Below are 20,845 nucleotides of genomic sequence, written 5' to 3' on the forward strand. Positions count from 1 at the left end.
TGTGGGTTAGGAACTGAGTGAGTCTGTCTTCTCCTCCTCGCCCAGCCATCACCAGAGGACCCACGCATGGCGACTAGAGGAGATATTTGAGGAAGAAAACATGAAAAGAAGGCAAAAGCAATTTCTTGGTCAAGGGTGGGAGAGAGAAACACGTGAAAAAAAGCAAGCGTCCGACCCCAGCTGGAGACCTGCATCCTGGATACCAAGGGGCACAGCCCACCCTGCACGAGGCCTGCTGGAGCCGCTCTGGGGAGAGCTTCCCAATGGGCAAACCTAGCCGGAAATATGCTAATGGAAGCCACCGGGCATGCAGCAGGATGAGATGTAAAAAGATTAAGAGGATTATGAGAGTTTGGAAAACAAACAGCAGGCTGTGGGGGCCTGTGCAAAGGTATTGCCTCTGCCGAGGAGGGCTGAGCGTGGGTCCAGGCCGTGAGAGGACCCTTCATGTGCCGAAAGGACCTCCTCCATCAGCCTGCCACCAAGCTGAAAACTCACCCTTAGCCCTGTCCATCATGATATATTCGAAAGATGCGAATGGGCACCGTGGAGTCCTGGCAGCATAGTGGGCGACACACTGAGTGGCCAGTGACAAGGCCACCAGTTGGACCCACCAGCTGCTCCATGGCAGAGAAATGCCCTGGTGGTGCTGTCAACTGGCTGCTAACTGTAAGGTCGGTTGTTCCAACCCACCAGCAGCAACCAGAGAAAAAGATGAGGCTGTCTGCTCCCATGAAGATTTACAGCCTCCGAAACTGTATGTAGGTCAGAACCAGCTTGATGGCAGTGCATTGGGTTTGGAGCTTTTTGTAACTCACCCCGTTTAGTGAGGCCTAGGAGGGCCAGGTTTGGATCTAGGTGCTTAGTGTGGCTGCTGTTGATTGTCTTGAGAAGATTACAACTGACAGTGACCCCATCCAGGCAGGTGGAATGGCTCCGTGGGGTTTTCAAGGATGTGACCGCTCAGAATCCGATCACTGGGCCTATCTTCCAAGGTGCCTGGGGTGGAGGTTGGGGCAGGGTGCTACCGACTACCCTTTCATGGAGCTGTAGAACACTTCACTGTTTGCACCACCCAGGGGCCCCGGGAACTTAATACACAGCCCCATGTTATCACCGCAGGCCCCTCCATCCACCAGGAGGGAGGTGCTACGAGTGAGCCCCCTCTGCAAGATGGAATAACCACGGCGGGGTAACCTAGACAGGTAAGTGACTTGCACCAAACTGCGCAGCCAGTAGGTGGCAGGGGGTGCAGTCACACACACAGAAATTCACCACATGCTTAGGATGCATTTGCCTGGACATAAGTTATAGCTCAGATCTCTTCATTGGGGCTGGGTGGGGTGGCAGACACAAGAACCTGAGAGCCGTGTTTTATGTACATTTGACTGTCCAGATGAGATCCGTAGGGAGCTAGGACTACCAATTTCCACTGACGGAGGGACACTGTCTGTCACACCAGGCCCTCCAGGAGGCCACGGTTGCAGTGAGGGGGCACGGAGCCCTGGAGGGGCCCTCTGCTCCCACTGTCTGCCTGGGCTCCTGTGAGCCTCTGTTAACCCGAGTGGGGCTTAACATTGTTGTCGGTGGTGCATTGGGTCGATTTGGGTTCAGAGTGGTCCCACATGTCCCGTAGTGTTTTCTAAGCCGTCTGTCATCTTTTTCAGCACGGGGAAAGAAAAGGCAGTTGGTTTCTATCAAGGTTGACAGCTTTGGCAACCCCGTGGGGTGGTGCTCCTCAGTCCTACAGGGCCCCGTGAGTCAGAACCGACCCCACCACAACCAGTTTGGGTGGGCGCAGACCAAGGTCTTTCTCCCCGAGAGCTGGTGGGTGGCTTCCAACCACCGACCTTCCTGTGCGCCGCTGAGTACTTAACCTCCGTGTCACTAGGCTCCTTAACCTGACGGGACTAGGCCCCCGAGCGGAGTTCCTTACACTGAGCCTCACGAACCAAAAGCAAAGTCCCCGTGTCATGTAAACGCCTGATCTTCCCAGGAGTCGCCCAGTAACAGAAATCTGAGCCAATCAATCGGATCGTGCCTGCTTGCTCAATTTAACCTAGTTCCAAATGTCCCCTTACCTGCCGAGTCGGAAAAGAACGTGCCCAGAAATTTGCTCAGAATAGCAGCTCCCTCGTTCGCATACGTCTGTGATGACAAAGCCCTTTCGCTTTCTTACTCGTCTGACCTCGAGACCAGATGGGCCCGGATTCACGAACTGCCAGAGTGTCCGGGTTCATACACACATTTCACAATGAGGATGTCCCACTTTTCGTAGCTCTCTCGGCCTGGACACCTTGGCACCAATCACCACCTCAGTCTATAGCGATGATCCGCTCCAGTGTCAGCCATGGGGGTGGAATGGTTCTCCGGCCTCCAGCTGGCACCTTCCTCCGGTGTTCCAAGGATTGCATCGACCATTCACTGCTTTCTCCTGTGGTGACTGCAAGGACCCCTGGTGGCGTGCCCGGTCCACCAGCACTTCCAAACCACCAAGTGCTCCTTGGGCGAAAGGCAGAGCTTTTGACTCCGTAAAGAATTTCTGTCTCAGAAACTCACAGGGGCGTCCACTCGATAGCAGTGAGCTGGCTTTGGGGTTGATGTTGACTTTGGATGCCCAGCCTTGAGTGAGCGAGGACTTTAGGAGCGTGTCGTGAAGAACATGAGCGATTCAAAGTTACCTTTGACCCCCCCCCCCTACCCTCTGAGACTGGACATCGGACCATGAGAGCATCCCTACGTCTCCTGCCTCCCCTTCGGGGAAATGGGATGTCCCCTGCCCCTGGCGGAAGGGTTCCTCTAGTGACCATCGCCAGCTATCACGGGCCCATTTATTTTTCACACTAAAGATGTAGTCGTTACCACAGATGCCTCGTTAGGGCCTGAGAAGTGTCTGCGCCCTTGAGAGTGCCTGCTCAGTAAATTATCCAACACTTGGGAACAAGGCCAAGATATCACTCGTGCCCTTCCCGAGTCAAGTCCAAGAAGTGTCCAGCAAACCAGCCTGAGGGTCATGTGACACTCCAGGGGAATGTCACCTTGCTTGACATATTAGTTACTATTGATTAGGGACCAGACTGTAACGAGTAGACAGCTGTTGCATTTTTTTCTGATTGAGATGCAAATGATTTCTATCCAAGAAAGGAGGTAACCCCACCATTATTTTATTTCCCCACTGGACATTCAGGGAACCCTGGTGGCCCAGTGGTTAACCACCCAGCAGCTGACAAGAAGGTCACAGTTTCCAATTTACCAACCAATCCATGGGCGGAAGTTGTGGCAGTCTGATGCAGCCTTGGAAACCCCGTGGGGAAGTTCCGCTCGGTCCTACAAGGTCACTAGGAATCGAAGCCAATGTGATGGCAATGGATTTAGCTATTTTGTCTTGGGCTTATAGGACATTAGCCAGTTTTGTCTAATTCAGCAATCTGATACATATTTCAATTTTTGTTTGTATTTTAGCGGAATGTTCCATCTTTCCTATTCCCCATACATAGGTGTTTGTCCTTCATAGAGCTGGCCTTGGCTTCCGATGGGTGGCCTCATTAATAAGCTACAAAAAGCATTGCTTTTTGCTCTTTCCTTGTGTGAGCACTGTGCATTTCACATTTTGAAAACGTTCATTTATCAAGCCCCTCACAGTATTTCGTTTTCCCTCAAGCCAACTCTGCCACTTCCTTCAGGGATCTTGGGCAAGTCTTTCTGTCTCTGGGCCTTAGTGTCTTCATCTGCAAAGCAGGCGAGACTGGGCGGGTCTCTGGGCACTGAGGATGGCGTATCCTTCACTCCTCTTGCAGGGAAGCAAGGCGGGCAGGAGGTGATCCAGGAAGAGGAGAGCCAGATGAGTTGGTAGAGACAGCCTCCCTGCCTCTCACCCACTGGCTCATCTGGGTTCATGGAGAAAGTGAGGCTCAAAGACGGAAGATGACTTGTCCAAAGTCCTCCAGATTCTGATATCACAGATTTACTCATAATCTCATCAAATCCTCCAGGAGTCCTCAGTAAGAGGCTGTCATCATTTCCATCCATCAGATAAGAAAACTGAGGTCCAGGAAGTCGATGCACTTTTCCCAAAATCAAACAATGAGTTGTGGGTTAAGCCATTCTCCCGAATCAGGGTGGGGGGTAGGGGAAGAGGCTGGTGGGAAGAACTCTATGTCCCTACTCTCCACCTAGAGAACCTCCCACCCCCCTTGGTTGATATTGACTGTCATGCAAGATGGCATTGAAAAAGGAGTCTGAAAAGGTTGAAAGTCCTAGGCCTAAACTATTCTGCATCTGTCCATGGGCAGCAGCTTCCCCTGCCTCCTCTCTCCTCCTCTCCCCCTCTCTGGAGCACTGCGAGGAACAAAGCTGCTCACGGGAAGAGACTGAATGGTGTGGTCCATTTGCACACACTTCCTCTCTGGGATAGACCCAAACGCCAGTTGTCGTTGGCTCCATTCCAACTCTCGAGAACCCCTGGTGTGCCAGAGGACAACTGTGCCTGTACGGTGCTCAACACTTGATTTTTCATAAGCAGATTGCCAGCCCTTTGGTGCATGGCACACCGGGGTGGGCTCAACCACCAGCCTTTTGGTTTGCAGTGGAGTGTGTGCACTGTTCTCACCCCTCAAGGACACCCTGGGAAAGGCAGAGTGCTTCCTCTAAAGGCAAGCTGCCTCGGTGCTCCAGCTGGCAACAGTGGCAGGAGCACCTGTTGGTGAGCATAAGGCTGGAGGGACCAAGCCTAAGGGCAGTGAGCCCTGGAGGTGGCCTTACACACAGGCTCTCGAGACTGCTGTCTTCATGCGCAGAAAACCTGATTAGGAGCCATTCGCCACGTGCTAAGGGTTTTATAAGCAGACTATATCACTAGAATGCTGTCATAAAAAAAAATCCAAGGAATGCAAAAGGAAACTTCTAATAGAGGGATTTAAAGTCAATAAACCAAAATCATTTGAGTTTCTATACACCAGCAATGAACTATCTGACTGGGAAGTTGAGGAAACAATTCCACTTACACTCATATCTAAGAGAATAAAACATCTCTGGATAAATATAATCAGAGATGAGAAGGACTTGTACTACAATAACTATAAAACCCTGCTCGAAAGAGATTAAAGATGACTTCAGTACATGGAAAGATGTTCTATGCCTATAGATTGGGAGACAATGCTATTAAGATCTCAAACCACCCAAAGTGATCTACAGATTCGATGCAATCCCTATAAAAATCCCAACAGCCTTCTTCACAGAGAAGAAATGCCAACATTCAACTTTTGTATGAAACCCGAATAGCTACAGCAATGTTGAAAGAGAAGAATGAAATAGAGGACTCCCATTTCTTGGTTTTAAAGCACACAATACAGTTACAGTCATCAAAACTGCCTGGCCCTGGCCCACCAGTAGATGCACACAACAATGCAACAGAATTGAGAGTGCAAAAATAAACCCACCATCTGTCAACTGCTTTTTGAAAAGGGCGCTAAGCCCATTCAAGGAAGAAAGAAGAGGCTCTCCAATAGATGGTGTGGGGAAATTGGATTTCCACACGCAGACAAATGAAACAGAGGAATGAGCACGGACCATGTTGGCTGGCCTGAATTTTAACAATAGACAGTCTGATATAATAACAAAATCACAAATAGCAAAAGATGAAATAAATAAGTGGGACCTCGTACAAATTTAAATTTTATTCACCAAAAGACTTGACCCAAAAAAAAAAAAAGAAATGAAAAGGCAAACCACCAACTTTTAAAACCATGTATTTGACAAGATGTACAAGGGGGTAATCCCCAAAAAATAGAACTATTTTTTTTTCAAGTCTATGTTTGTTTGTTTTTAACAAAACAACCTATCACCTTCAAAGTACTCTCCGTTACACTTAATACATTTATCAAACCTGCGATTCCATTCTTGGAAACATTTCAAACTCGTCCATTTGGAAGGCTGGCAGCACCTCCCTCGTTTTTTTCATCACCTCACCAAGCCATCAAATTGCTGTCCTTTCATGCCCCTATTCATTCAAGGAAACAAAAAGAAGTCGCATGGAGCAAAGTCAGGTGAGTAAGGTGAGTGGGGCAAGAGAGACATGCTGGGGCTTTTTGTTTGTTTGCCAGAAACTGGCACACTGAGATGGCTCTGTGAGCAAGTGCATTGTTGTGGTGGCAAAACCAGTCCCCCATCTGGCACAAATCAGGCCTTTTTTGTCACATACGGTTATGCAATCTTTTCAGGACCGCTAAATCGAAAGCTTGATTAACAGTCTGACCTGATGGAGCAAACTCCAAATGCACTATCCCCCTCACATCAAGGAAACAAGTGAGCATCATCTTGATCTTTGATTTCACTTGACGAGCTTTTGGGGGGAAGGTGACCATGATGTCTTTCACTGCCTTGATTGAGGTTTGCTTTCGGGGTCATAAGAATGTCTCGTCATCAGTAATGACCTTGGGAAAGTCTGGGTCGCTTCAGAGCTGTTCTTTCAAAGCACAGCATGTTTCCACTCGACGTTCTTTTTACTGGTCAGTCAGAACCTGAGGCGCAAAATTCACCGTGACCCTTCTCATTCCCAAACTTTCCATTATAATTCACTGAACCGAGCTCCAATCATCTCTTCAATGGCCCATCGTTGGTCTTCAAGCACAGGTGCATGGATTTTGTCAACATTTTCATCTATTCAGGAAGTTGACAGACATCTAGAATATGGTTTATCGTCAATCAACTTTTCACCTTTTTTGAAATGAGAAAACCACTTGTACACTTGAGGTTTTCCCATAACGCTGTCCTTGTAAGCTGTGTTCAACATCACAACGGTTTCTGTGGCGTTTTTTCTGAACAGGCAACAAAATTTCACAGCTGCACGCTGTTCTCTTAAATTGTCCATCACAAAAAAACCAGGTTCGAGTGAAACTGCTTTTACAAAAAATTCACCGCGACCAGAGAAAACCTTTCCAGGTGATGCCACTGGGTGCACTAACTCAGTGTGAGTTGCCTGATGCTTGCCTAGCATGAAGCATGTACTATGAAAGCTCTGCCCAACAGAGCTTTTTTCTGGTGTGTTATTTTATTTTTTGCTACAGTCAAACAACAAAAAGACAAGTAACTCAATCATAAATTGGACAAAGGATTTGAATAGACATCTCACCCGAGGACATTCAAGTGGCCACCAAACACACAAAAAGATGCTTGGCATCCTTAGCCATTGAAGATGCCCATCAGAACCACAGTGAGACACCTATGTCCCCACCAGGATGCCTCAGACTCAAGGAAGAATAAATCATCAGTAACACATGTGAGCAAGGATGTGGACACGCTAGAACCCTTATCTGTATTGCGGGTGGGGCAAACCAAAATTTAAGACTAGAATCACTGTAAACCCCAAACCAAACTCACCACCATCAAATCGATTCCTACCACAGTCACCCTACAGGACGAAGTAGGGCTGCCTCTGTGGGTTTCTGAAGGCCCCCCTTTCTCCTGCGGAGTAGCTGGTGGTTTCAAACTGCTGGCTTTGCTGTTAGCAGCCCAACACAGAGCCCACTGGGATCTTGTAATTTCTCTACTAGGTATGCACCCAGCAGACTTGAAAGCAGAGACTCAAACAGAGAGCTGTGTGTCAGTGTTCACTGCAGCACCACGCACCATAGCAACCTAAATGCCCATCAACGGATGAATGGACAAAGTGTGGCCCATGCATACATGGAAGTCTACCCAGCCAGCGGGAGATATGAAGCCTTGATGTGCGTTACAGTCTGGGTGGAGTTTAAAGACATCGTGCTAAACAGAGTAAGTCGATCCTGAAGGATCAGTATTGCATGACCTCACTTATGGAAGAAGACAAGGAAAAGCAAATGTATAGAGAGCAAAATTTATTAGTGGTTACTGGGGGGAGGGGCCAACAGTGATGGGGATACGGCATTGATTGCGGGTAGGGTTGCGCAGTTAATTACGCAAGTGCTGTCAATAAGCTGCACTCCTGCGTAAAGTTGAATTGGCAAAAGTTGTGTGATGGATGCATTTACAACAATGGCAGGAAGAGAGAGGGAGAGAAACCGCTGGGCTGCTTCAGTCCAACCAGACACCTCGTGGGATTTGGCTCCTCGGTTTGGAGGTCGAGGGTCATAGCTTCTGTTAATTGGCTTAATGATGTGTTTAGTGCTTCTCTTCTACCTTCTAGTCCATTGTCCGGTGCCTGGTGCTTGAGAAATCGCAAGAGACCGTGCCAGGCATAATTGGTCTCTATCCACCTGCAGCAACAGGGGACGACGGAGAGTCAGGCATGACAGGGTGGTTCTCTCCACGAGAAATGGCTCCGTTTCCATGAGACAGAACTGGGGAGGGGGGGGCGTCTGGCTACCATTGATCAAAGGGCCTATAGAAAGATCCTGATCAAAAGGGGGAAATGTAGTACACAATGCCACACCCTCGGTTGGACCCTTCAAGCCATCGCTCAGAGATCACGTTAACCTTACAACAAAACTCTCCTGCAATCTTAGACCAAACAAGCATTCTGCTTCCCTGGGACAAATGGTCAACTTCGCGCACTATACACTTTTAACAACTATTTGACCAGGATTAAATGGACAGCGTAACTCTAAAGACTGGATAAAACCCTTGGGGGGGGGGGGCAGTGAATTTATGTTAATCGGGGGAAGGAAAAGTCGAATACAGGCTGAGGATGTTGTGCACTAAACTGTACGTGCAGACATCGTGGAATTGGTGTCTGCTTTTCTGTGTATCATCTCCACAGTAAAGTATACAAAATGTAAGGGGGGGAGAGGACCTTTATAAAAATGCTGCGAGGTGAGATGCGTTGCTCCCAATTTACAGATAAGAGAACTGAGGCCCCAGGAGGTTAAGGACTTGCCCACAAACACGCAGCTAGGTTGTGGCAAGTCTCAAGAGTGAATTGTGGGGCGTGTGTTCCTTGCCCGGCACTGTTCTATCTTTGTGCATTTCTGCTTTCCAAGCTTTGGCAAGGAACACATGTTGCTTTCGAAATCACGAGAAAGTCCTACACCCACAAACACAGAGCGTTTTGGCAGAGGACAGTTCTACATTTGTATGTGCTGGAAAGATGCGTCCATCCAAGAACATAGCAGAGCATTCAGGGCGGGGGGTGGGGGGGGGGGGTGGGAATTATGGAAAGTTCTTAGCCACAGTCAAGCACCTTGAGGGAATGAGTTTCTGGGCCTGAGGATTCATGGCCATAGTCCTGGACACATCAAGGTCAATGGGCAAAACCCAGTCCACAAAGACCATGTTCTACATCCTACTTTCGTGACTGGTGACTGGAACCTGAAAAACCAGTGAGCGGCCCCCTGTGGTACAACTATGGGCCTCTCCCACCGTCTACAGAAAGGAACAGTGAAAAAAATCAAAGGGGCATGGGAATTCGTCCAAAAGACCAATGGACAAGGGCACCAGGAAAACCTCAGCCTCCACAATCCGGAGATCAGAAAAACTAGATAGTGCCCGACTCTCACTCCTGACCACAGTGATTGAGATCGAAGTCAAAGGTGCTGGAGAGAGTTGGAGAAAATGTGGAATGAAACTTAAAATCATAAAAAAAAAACCCACCAGACTTCCTGGTCTGACAGAGACTCGTGGAACCCCAAAGATTATGGCCCTTAGACCCCTTCAAACCTCAAACTAAACTCACCCGCATGGCTCAATTTTCAACCCAACAACAGCCAGGCCTCTAGGCAAACAGTAACAAACACTTGCTCCTTAGAATGATCAACCACACAGACCCAAAGGGCAGCGTTTTTCCAGACTCAGCTCTTAGAAGGCAGGAAGAGTGAGGAAGGAAGGAGTAGAAATTGGAATACCGGATAAGCAGCCAGAAGCCATGACATTGCGGGGACTGCGGTCGATGTCACAAAAAGAATGTGCATACGTGGGTGAATGGAAACGACTCGGTAAACGTTCGTCCAAACGACAACCAAAAGTTAAAAAGTCCTACAAGTCACTGCGTTTTTAAAAAAGACCCCCTCTGTGCTGCTATACTGCTGCGCAGGACTCCGCTGCTGGTCCGCTCTGGCAGACGTCATCTCGCTGCACCCCACCCCCACCCAGCTGTGGCTAGGGTAGGACACCCAAAGTCCCCATCTTGCTGAGGTCTGCTCAAAAATCTCTGGTCACTGGGGCCAAGGCGAGGGTAAGTCCCGCCAAGAGGAAGGGGAAGCAGGAAGGGATGTGAAACTGGGCCTGCAGCCAGAGCCTTCCCAGCTGGGTGCTCCACAGGGGCCCCAGAAGGCAGAGGGCCTGGGTGAAGGGAGGGAGCACCCATCGGAGGTGAGGACCAGAGGCAGGTGAGGCCAGGGACTAAGCGGGAGGGGTGAGGGTGGGGAGCAAGTGTGTTGGCTCTGGGAGCTAGACCACAGAGGCGGGAGAGAGATCACCGAGAGCGGGCTCTATCCCAGAACATGTGAGGGCGGGAGGCCCTGGGGGACCTTGACTTCTGGATCCAGAGCTGTAGGGAGGTCAGGGAGGCAGGATCCAGAGCTACCCATTTTAACCACAGATCTTGAGCCTGGCCCCCAAAATGCAGGGTGCTGGGAGATGCTGGGGTGTCTGAACTCAGCAGAGGGGTCACGTGGGCTGGTGGCGAAGGGTTCACGGGCAGGTGTGTGTGTTAGAGGCTGGGAAAGCCGGAGTCCAGGGACAGCTCTGCTGTTGGCCCAGTGCACTCATTAGATAAGAGCTGTGCTTGGTGGTCTGGCTGCCCCATGGGGGTGCGTGGGGGAGTGTCCAGGGGTGGTGGAGGGAGTCCACCGGGGCTCCTGTTTGTGTGTCCAGGTGTGCGCACTGGACTGGGAACTGCATCCTGTGGGGGAGGTGAGTGGTGAGAGTGGGGGAGGTGCGCAGTTGTGTGTGTGCATCCGTGTGACGGTGGTTCTGTGTGCCCAGGTGTAGGGTCCCTGGTTTGGGACGGAGGGTGGGCACGAGGCCACTGGAGGAAGCATGTGTGCATGTGTGCTTTGGGGGAGGGGTGCACACCTCCTGTGTGCACAGCAACAAGCCTGCCAGACGCGGCTCCTTGTCTCTGCAGAGCCACCATGGGACCCCCCGGAGGCTGGCTGGTGGTCTGTATGCTGGCTGTGTCCCTGGCCTCCACGGTCACCCAGGACGTGTGCCGAGCACCAGATGGCAAGGCTGGGGCCGCTGGAACTCCAGGCCGGCCCGGGCGGCCAGGCCTTAAGGGGGACCGAGGGGAACCAGGTAAGGCCTCCCGTGGGCCCCAGACCCTCAGCCTCTGTCTGGCTCAGCTTCCAGGGTACAGATTTGGAGGAGGCATCTGGAAACAGGAATCTACCTAGGTCCCCACACTCGGGGCCCAGAGCATTGGAGGGGGCAAACCTTCCCCCATGGTTAGGGCCCTGACCTCCAGGCCCCTTCTCCTCCTCTCAAGACCTGGACCCTCTTTCTGGGACCTCCTCTTCTTCCTCTGAACTAGGAAGGGAGAGGCCCAGCAGCTGTGCCACGTTCTTGGCCGTGGTTCAGTTCTGTTAATAGAACCACTAAAGCCTCAGGCTTTAGACCCTCGCCTTGCCAGGTGGCCTCAAGCAAATTGCTGAGCCTCTCTGAGCCTGTTTCCTTACCTGTGACATACAGAAATACCCCCTGGCTGGCACAAAGAGAGGACTCAATACAATTTCCTCGGGCACACTCGCCATTCCGCCCCTCAAACCCCTTCCTGTTCTGACAAAACCGAGAGCCAGCTGGGCTGAAGGAAAGGCACTGGAGGTGGGTGGCAAGGCCACAGCAGGGAAGGAGCGACTCCCAACCCAGAGCAGACCCGCAGGATGAGCAGACGCAGCAGTTCGAAGCCAGGCCCCAGCCTGTGACCCCTGAGCCATTCCTATAAGTCCATCTGCTCCTCTCCACGGGGCAGGCGAAGAAATCCAGGCTCAGAGACACTAGAAACTTGTTTAAGATCACACAGCCAGACAGATCCCGCGTCTCAGAGGCCCAGCTCTCCCTCCCTGCCAGCCCACCCCACAGGCCGAGGCCTCCCTCTGAGGAGTAACGGGCACTGGGCTGTCCCTAGCAGCAGCCCTGGCAGTGTGTGGGCGGCCCAATCAAGGACAAGGTCCGCAGTTTGAAACCACCAGCTGCTCTGCGGGAATTCTCTGCTCCGTGAAACTGTGCAGCCTCGGAACCCCCCAAGGGCAGCTCTGCTCTGCTCTACGGGGTCCTACAGACTCCTTGGCAGGGAGGGGGCTGTGTGTGTGTGTGTGTGTGAGGCTCTCACTCCCATTTGACGTCCCTCCCCCCAGGAGCTGCTGGTGTGCGCACAGGCATCCGAGGTCTCAAAGGAGAAGAAGGGGACCCTGGGCCCTCTGGGAAAGCCGGCAACATGGGTTTCCCGGGACCCAGCGGCCCCCCAGGGCTGCCTGGCCTCCCGGGCGACAGGGGCATCAAGGGTAACCCGGGGAACATCAGGGACCAGCCTCGGCCAGCCTTCTCAGCGGTGAGGAAGAGCCCCCCGTTGGGTGGCAACGTGGTCATCTTCGACACGGTCATCACCAACGAGGAGGGCCCCTACCAGAACCACTCGGGCCTCTTCGTCTGCGCTGTGCCCGGCTACTATTACTTCGTCTTCCAGGTGGTGTCCCGCTGGGACATCTGCCTGTCCATCATGTCCTCCACGCGCAGCCAGGGCCAGCGCTCCCTGGGCTTCTGTGAGACCAACAGCAAGGGCCTCTTCCAGGTGGTCTCGGGGAGCACAGTGCTTCAGCTGCAGCGGGGCGACCAGGTCTGGATTGAGAAGGACCCCAACAAGGGCCGCATTTACCATGGCGCCGAAGCAGACAGCGTCTTCAGTGGCTTCCTCATCTTCCCGTCCACCTGAGCCAGGAAGGCCCCCCCCCCCCCCCCGCCACCGCGCACCCTGGCCTCATCCGCTCTATGCTGTGTGACCCTGGAGCACTCACTCCACCTCTCTGAGTTTCCGCACACTGTTCTGTAAAGTGGGGGTGCTGCTGCTTTTGCCGCCTGAAGGGGGTGGGGGGCTGGCTCAGAGGCCTCATTGCGCGTGCTCCCTGCATAGATTATTTCTTGGAATGTTCCCCGGAATAAATACCTGAGCCCCTGTCTGCTGTCCGGCTCCTCCTCTGGGTGCTGGGTGGGAGGTATCCCACCAGCTGCCAAGATGGCTCAGCTCATGGCAGCCCCACAACGGTCAGCGAAGCACTGGGTCCACAGGGGCTTCCGTGGTGGCTTGTTCAGAAGTAGATCACCAGGCCTTTCTGCAGAGGGACCCTTAAGGGTCATCCAACGTCCGGCCTTGGGGGCCAGTAGCATGGTGACCATTTGTATCCCCCAAGGGCACGCTGGTATTTAGTGACTAACTTCAGGGGTCTGGCAGGTGCTATGGACGACTCCACCTGGGCTCACATTCTAGTTCCACCTGCCTGCTGCGCAGGTGCATTCCTGTTACCTGACCTCTCCGAATCTGCATCCTTGTCAGGTGGGGGCAAGAATGGCACCTATCTCAAAGGGTGGTTTTAACAGGAAATGCCCCCAAAACAAGCTCACTGCCCTCAAGTGGGTCCTGACTCCCCGTGGACCGAGCAGAACCGCTCTGTGGGTCTCCCAGGTTGTGAATCTTGACAGGAGCAGACAGCCTTGCCTTTCTCCATAGACGCTGCTGGTGGGCTACACCCCCGACCCTGTGAGTAGCAGCCTGACCCGTCATCCACTAAGCCACCAGGGCTCCTCACAGGGCTGTTCCCCATCCGCCCCTCACACATGACCCGTCCTCCAGTGCACATGCGTGGCCATAGACCAGGGTTCTCAACCTTTGGGCCAAGATCCCTTTGGGGGTCAAACTACCCTTTCACAGGGATCACCTGATTCATAATAGTAGCAAAATGACAGCTATGAAACAGCAACAAAAATAATTTTATGGTTGGGGGGGGTCACAGCATGAGGAAGGGTCGCAGAATGAAAGGGTCGCAGCATGAGGAAGGTTGAGAACCACTGCCCTAGACATACACATAGGCATCCCTCAGAGGGATGTACAAACTTCTTATACCTTAAACACACGCATACACATACACACACACCGCTGTCACATCCACCCACCCCACCCCAGCCTCAGGCATCCAAGGGATACTCAGAACTGAGTTAAAGTACTCTCACACCTACACAAGTGTCCCTCCAGGCACGTTCCCAGCCAGCACCCCCAGGCCCCCTGCTCTCAGAATGTCTCCTGTGCTCTCTCTCCACACAGGCCCTCCTCCAGAGCCAGCCTCTGGGACTCAGGGACTGTCTCTCCCGGCCATTGGCTTGCCCACAAATAGCTGCAGTCATTAGACACCTAACACTGCCCCCTCACCCACCCACACACCAATATGCACTCACATTGGCGAACTCTAGGTGGGCATCATCTGTCCTAGGGAAGCCCCCCTCTGGGGCCTGCTCTTGCTTCTTCCCTGCCAACAATCTCTGGGAATCAGAAGCAAAGGAGGGGGTACCCCAGGAAGGAACAAGGAAGGAGAGAGTGCCCCCTGCAGGCAGCCCTACATTCCTTGAGGTCCCCCTCCCATCCTCCTCCAAACCTCAGCTCTCTGGCCTCCGCCCCCCCCCCCATCATCACCCCCCCAAAATATAGAGGGCCACAGACTAGAAAAAGAGACATGTAGTTGAGCACCTGTGGGGAGCTGGAGGCTCCATAGCCAGTAACCCATTCAATCCCAGTGAGCTTGGAGAAAGAAGCCACAGACCTGAGCTCACATGGCAGGATTAGAACCAGGTCTGCCTGACCCCAAGGCGGGGCTTGTTCCCTCCCCATAGGACTCTGAGACAGCTAGGCTGCAAAGGTGGTGGGAGATACCAGGCTGGAGAGGGGGTGGATGCAGCAGGGATGCAGCCCGTCCCTCCCCTGCCTGAGCCAGAGGGGTAGGTATCTCCCAGGTAGACCCCCGGCCGCTGTCAGAGAGGAAGGCAGGGAGCCTGAGCTGAGCTAGGCTGCAAGTGGGGTGGGGTGAGGCTGAGTGTGGGCCAACGCTGCCACCTGCTGGAGAAGATGGGCCAGGCGTGGAGGAGGCCACTGGGAGGACGAGAGCTGGGATGCCAACTGAGTCGCCCCTGGGAAAATGCTGCCACTCTCCCCCAACCTTCCCAGCCTCCTCCAACCCTGCGGACTGTTGGGTCAAGTGGCCACAGCCTGACCCACCCTCCTGTGTAGCCCAGAGTCCCAGGTGGCAGGGGAAGGCGCAGCAGCCACCACCACCCCTGTGCCCCCTGCCACACACACACTAGAGAGACTGAGACCCTGAGGGGTCACTTGTGAGACAGGTTCAAGGCCTGAACTCCTGCCAGGCTCAGCATGGACTTAGGGCAGTCCCTGCCTTCTGCACCAAATCCTTACCTTGGCCCCCATCTTTCACAGGTGCTCCCACTCAGGGAAGTCAGCCCCTCACACTGTCATTCAGGAGGACTCTTGGGGATGGGGGTCTCACCTCTACCATCCTGGCCCTCCCTGGCAGCCCCTTGCCAGCTGCAGGGGTTGTCAGAGCAGAGGCGGGGGTGGAGTGTGGGTGTACCAGGTGGAAAGGTGGATCAGCCACGAAACCAGGGGCCCTGGCAAAAGAGGAGACACCCACACTTAGTGTCTGAGGCCCCAAGATGTAGATAGGAAGACTGAGGCCACTGATTCATGCAAGGCCTTCCGCCAGGGGGCAGTGGGGCTGATAGGGGACCCAGGGCCCGCAGTCTGTGCTCCACAGTCGCTGCAAGCTGTCAGCACTGCCCCTCCGGGAGTCCACCCTCAAGAGAAGGGCCTACAAGAGGCGGCCAGCTGACAAGTGCATGTCAGGCTTGGTCCTGGGAGCGCAGAGCAGAGGGGTCAGAGCACGGCCCTGGGCCCCATGGACTGTTTACGAGGTGCCGTTGGACAGGGGTGTTTGCTTCCCCTGGCCTCAGTTTCCTCATCTGTCAAGAGGGCAGACCACCACTTTCCCCTAGCAGTGTCCTCTGACTTAGTAAACACCAGCAAACAGAAGTGGGTACGGCATGGGCTGCCGGACGTCCGCCTGGAACGCTCATACCCACCCTTAACCAGATGGTAGTATGGCAATGTTTCCTCATTCCACACCCTCATGATCGGGCGGGGGCTGTGGTCAGTCTGGCTCAGCACCCAGAGGGAAGTGTCGAGTCAGGAAAAATGATGGGAAAGGGGATGTGGGGTTCGGGGAGGCGGTGGGGAGCGAGGGGGAAGGAGAGGGGCTGGGTCCACTCCCGTGCGAGCGGCGTCCAGCTGGGAGAGGTGAAGGCAGTCTGAAGACGTCTCTGTGACCAGGCCAGAGGCCTGCACCTGCAGGTGAGCAGGGGCCCTTGACCAGGGGAGAGGGGAGGGCTGTTCTGGCCCAGTGCCCCCCCCTGAAATATAGCCCCCAGAAGACTGACTGGAGCATCCAAGAAAGGACGATGCCCACTCCCTGCTGGGCCTGGGACCTGGGCTCAAAGACGGCTCTCCACCCACTGTGGCCCCTGGGGAGGTGAGGGGACCTCTGGAACTGGGATGAGGAGAAGGGTGAAGGGCTGCAGGGGCATGGGGCAACTCCCAACTGGCTTCTCCCTTCAGCCAGCTCCTTCCCCAGGATGGACATGGGGCCCAGCTCCCAGGCCCCCTTCAGCCTAAAGCTGCTGCTGCTTCTGCTGGTACTGTCACGCGGGGGCCTGGCCAGCACGAGCTGCTACGGGATCCCAGGGATGCCAGGCCTGCCGGGGACCCCGGGAAAGGACGGCCATGATGGGTTCCCGGGGCAAAAGGGCGAACCAGGTAAGTGGGGGCAGGGCCAGAGAAGTGGGCAGGGGGACAGCAAACTGTGCCTCCAGTCACTCTCATCACCCCTTTCCTCGGAGCATGGACTTTCGGCTTCTCTGTGCGCCTCTCTGGACCTCAGTTTCCCCATGTGACAACTGGGAAAGACTAAGAACACCTGGCCAGGAGGTGGCGGCAGGGTCCGAGGAGATGAGGCACGGACGGTCTTTGGGAAACTCACCTGTAGCCATTGAGTCCATGCCGACTCACAGCGACCCTCTCGGACAGGGCAGCACTGCCTCTGCGGGGTTGAGGCCGTAACTCTTCCTTCACGGGAACAGAAAGCCCGTCTTTCTCCCAGGGAGCAGCTAGAGGTTAGTCCCACACATAACTCCGAAGCCACCAAGCTCCATTTATGATCAGCTGGCACCCAGGGTCCTGCTATATGCATGCAGGGGGAGAATGGAGCACGCACAGAGACCAGAAGCAATGCCCGCAGCTACCGCTTGCCGGAGACGAGGGCTTTGCACACACTGCTGAGCCTCGGGTCCTCGTATGCAAATGGGCAGCTAGAAGACGACGGCATGTAAAACCATGCTTACAAGAAGCACCTGTGGCGGTTGTCACCTTCGTGGTCACCAGGGAGCCTCCTCACCTCCCCACCCAGGACTCCGGGGAGCTGGGCGGGGGAGGGGGCTCCCAGCCAGGGAGTCTTCCTGCTGAGCCCAGAGCCCAACCTGAGAGGACCAAGGCTATGAGGACCAGGGAAGACAATGCCCAGAGGGAGCTCTAGAGGCGCATGCAGCAGGGAGGGCGGGGGTGAGGCTGGGTGGGGTCCGGGACAGGCAGGGTAAGGGTAGAAGCAGGGGTGGGGATGGAGAGAGGAGGCCCGTGAAGGAGAATTCCTTTAGGAATTCCCCACGTTAATTTCTTCCCTCCTGGCATGGAGTGGGGGTGTTGCCGCATTCCAGAACGGATATCCAATTCTAGATGACCTTTCTTCTCTCTCTCTCTCTCTCTCTCTCTCTCTCACACACACACACACACACACACACACACACACCATGCTGAAGAGGCCCGAGCTCTGTCATCTTCCAGGAGCCTGTCCCCTTTGTCTCTGCCCATCTCTCTGCCCAGGAGGCCGATGGCCCCCACCTACTGAACACTGACTCTGGGCCAGGCCCTGCTGCACAAGCCCTGCCTCCCTGCTCCCCACCAGAGGGGAGAGCATCCTCTCTCTTGTCTCCATTGAGACTTCGGAGGCACCGAGGCTCCTTTGAGGATGGGAGATTTTCTCCCATTTTACAAAAGTCAGGCCTGGGGTTCAGAGAGGCAGCCGACCCAAAGCCACACAGTAGAATCAGTCCACATCCTGCCTCTCAGGGCCCCTCCCCAGACACACACAGACATCTCCCAGCAGGGTCCTTGAATTCACTGCCAAGGAAGACCCCTCCCACTCAGCAGCCGTGGCAGTGACCTCAGAGGAGGATGACCTGAGCAGGAGCTCAGGGCACTGCCCCACCCTCCACAGCAGTTCTGTTATGATGGTGGGCTCACCAGGGGCAGAAAAGCGCAGTTGTTGGCACAGGGTCCTTGACAGGGGTCCTGGGGTTGTGGTACCACAGTCCCAAACTTCTGAGCTCAATAACTGGAACTGCAGAGGCATGGGGAGTAAAAGGGTAACATATGAGACCCCAAGGTCATCATCCCTGGGTCTGAGCAGATGCCTCCCCACTAGGAGGCTCAGAGGAGGAGAGGTTGCCAGGGCTGGTGGTGGAGTCAGAGGGGGCTCCCTGAAAGAGGGGCACTTCTATCAGGCCTTCAAAGGTGGGCAGGATGCGGACAGGAGACCCTGGGGGATGCACAGGCTGGGGTTGGCAGTTCAAGTCCACCCCATGCCTGGCTACCTCGTTCCAGAAAAACAGCCACTGGAAACTGTCAGGTGCACTTCTACTCTGGCTCACACGCCTTGCTGAGTCGGAATCGACCGGACAGCAACTGGCTGGTGGTTGGACAAGGGGAGAAGATAATCCACGGTGGTCATGGCTGTAGCAAGAATCATGACTCAGTCTGCGTCCTGTCTGTATGATGTGCTGGGCCTTGGGCATGTCTCTAGCCTCAGTTTCCTTATCTGTAGCTGGCGGAGTTGGATGAGGACAGCTCTCATAGGGTTGAAATGGGCTGAGGGAGGTTGCACGAGTGGGCAAGTTGCACGAGTGGTTGGCTCAGTTCCACAGGACCCGGAAGCTTATAAATACTGAGGGCACTTTTTGAGAAAAGTAACATGAAAGTGTAAATACAATTGATTGTGATGGTGCTTACACAAATCTACACAAGTGACAAAATCGCATAGAACTACACACACATATATACATACATACATACACACATACAGATACACACACACCTACACATACACGTACCCCTAAAACTGGTGCGACCTGAATAAGATCAGTGACCGGGTTCCACGTGGAGTCCCCGGTTCAGATAGTGCACGTTCATTATGTAAGATGTACCACTGGGAAAAACTAGGCCAAGAAGGGTGCACGCAATTTCTCCATACATCCCCCACTTCTTTGCAACTCCTTGTGCAGCTATAGTTATTTCAAAATAAATTGTTGAAAACTGCTGTAAATATAAAATTAGGCAAAGGGCTGTAGAGGGGCCGGTTCAGGAAAAGGGACCTGAAACTCAAATTTCCAGGAAACCTGCTCCGAAAAACCCTTGAGTCCAGACGGACTAAATGACAGTGTTTGGATTTCTGACTGCCAGGCTCTAATTAGAAATGATTTTAAAGACAAACATTTTTTCAGGCCAAGTTGAAGGGATCTGCAGGCCACATGTCCCTGGTCAGCAGACAGCTCTCCGAAGCCCCTCTGCAGTCTAGTCCTGCCTCCCCCCGTGGGAATGAAAACCGAGGCCAAGAGACAGGGCACTGCTTCCACCAAGATTGCAGGACATGTCTGTGGGAGCCCCTCCCTCCTGCAGTCCCACTCCACGCACAGGGCTTCCTGGTAGAGGCTCCCTCTGGAGGCGAGAGCTCCCCAAGTGCAAGCACTGTTGGGGACCCCCCTGAGGAGTGGCCCGCGCCCATCCCTCCCTGACCATCTGTTCTCTTCCCAGGAATCCCGGCTATCCCGGGGACACGAGGACCAAAGGGCCAGAAAGGGGAGCCTGGCACACCCGGCCATCCAGGGAAGAATGGTCCCACGGGGCCCTCCGGGGCTCCAGGGGTCCCAGGCATCCCAGGCCCCACTGGAGAGCCAGGTGTGGAGGGCAGGTACAAGCAGAAGCACCAATCTGTGTTCACGGTGACTCGGCAGACCGTCCAGTTCCCGGAGCCCAACAGCTTGGTCAAGTTCAACGTGGCCATCACCAACCCACAGGGGGATTATGACACCAACACCGGCAAGTTCACCTGCAAAGTTCCTGGGCTCTACTACTTTGTCTATCACACGTCGCAGACGGCCAACCTGTGTGTTCACCTGTACTTCAAAGGCACCAAGGTGACCTCCTTCTGTGACCACATGTCCAACAGCAAGCAGGTCAGCTCGGGCGGCGTGCTCTTGCGGTTGCAGGTGGGCGACCAGGTGTGGCTGGCCGTCAACGACTATAACGGCATGGTGGGCACCGATGGCTCCGACAGCGTCTTCTCCGGCTTCCTGCTCTTTCCTGACTAGGTTTCCCTTGGCGGCCTGGCTTCAGCCCTGCTAAAGGACCCCTCCCCCAGGAAGCCTGCCCTGACTGCCCCACCCCATGCGTTCTCTCCCTTCCTCTGAGCACCTCCAGGAGTCACTGCTTGCCCTGTTCTTTGACCCCTAACCTACCTCCTGGTGGTGTCATCTCCACCCTGCTTGGGGGAGGAGGAAAATACATCAATAAATAATTGACCTCTGAGTGGGCCTGGCTCAGACTCCTTTCTGTCAACCCCTTGCCGCTGCTAGTCTCCTGTCTTCAGCCTGCACCTGCCACGGCCGCCCTGACCTCTAGACTCAGCATCTGGCCTGCGGGGAGAAGGATGCCTGAGTGTGGTGAGAGGCCACAAGAAGTCCCTACAGGGCTGTCTGCTGTCACCTGGTTGGGTGC

The 20,845-nt window shown here is 54.1% G+C and overlaps 2 protein-coding genes across 2 annotated transcripts; both read left to right on the plus strand.

Moving 5' to 3' along the window:
- The first annotated feature begins 10,236 nt into the window (after positions 1 to 10,236).
- On the plus strand, positions 10,237 to 13,067 carry C1QA (complement C1q A chain). The gene is made up of 3 exons (XM_075538450.1): positions 10,237 to 10,298; positions 11,039 to 11,208; positions 12,267 to 13,067. Exons 2-3 carry the CDS (start codon positions 11,046 to 11,048, stop codon positions 12,839 to 12,841), a joined length of 738 nt encoding a protein of 245 aa, XP_075394565.1. The 5' UTR covers positions 10,237 to 10,298; positions 11,039 to 11,045; the 3' UTR covers positions 12,842 to 13,067.
- Positions 13,068 to 16,596: 3,529 nt separating this feature from the next.
- Positions 16,597 to 20,569, plus strand: C1QC (complement C1q C chain). The gene is made up of 2 exons (XM_075538453.1): positions 16,597 to 16,777; positions 19,883 to 20,569. The coding sequence occupies exons 1-2, from the start codon at positions 16,597 to 16,599 to the stop codon at positions 20,437 to 20,439; spliced, it is 738 nt and encodes a 245-aa protein (XP_075394568.1). The 3' UTR covers positions 20,440 to 20,569.
- The last annotated feature ends 276 nt before the right edge of the window (positions 20,570 to 20,845 follow it).

Source organism: Tenrec ecaudatus, chromosome 1 (assembly GCF_050624435.1).
Source record: "Tenrec ecaudatus isolate mTenEca1 chromosome 1, mTenEca1.hap1, whole genome shotgun sequence".
NCBI lineage: Eukaryota > Metazoa > Chordata > Mammalia > Afrosoricida > Tenrecidae > Tenrec > Tenrec ecaudatus.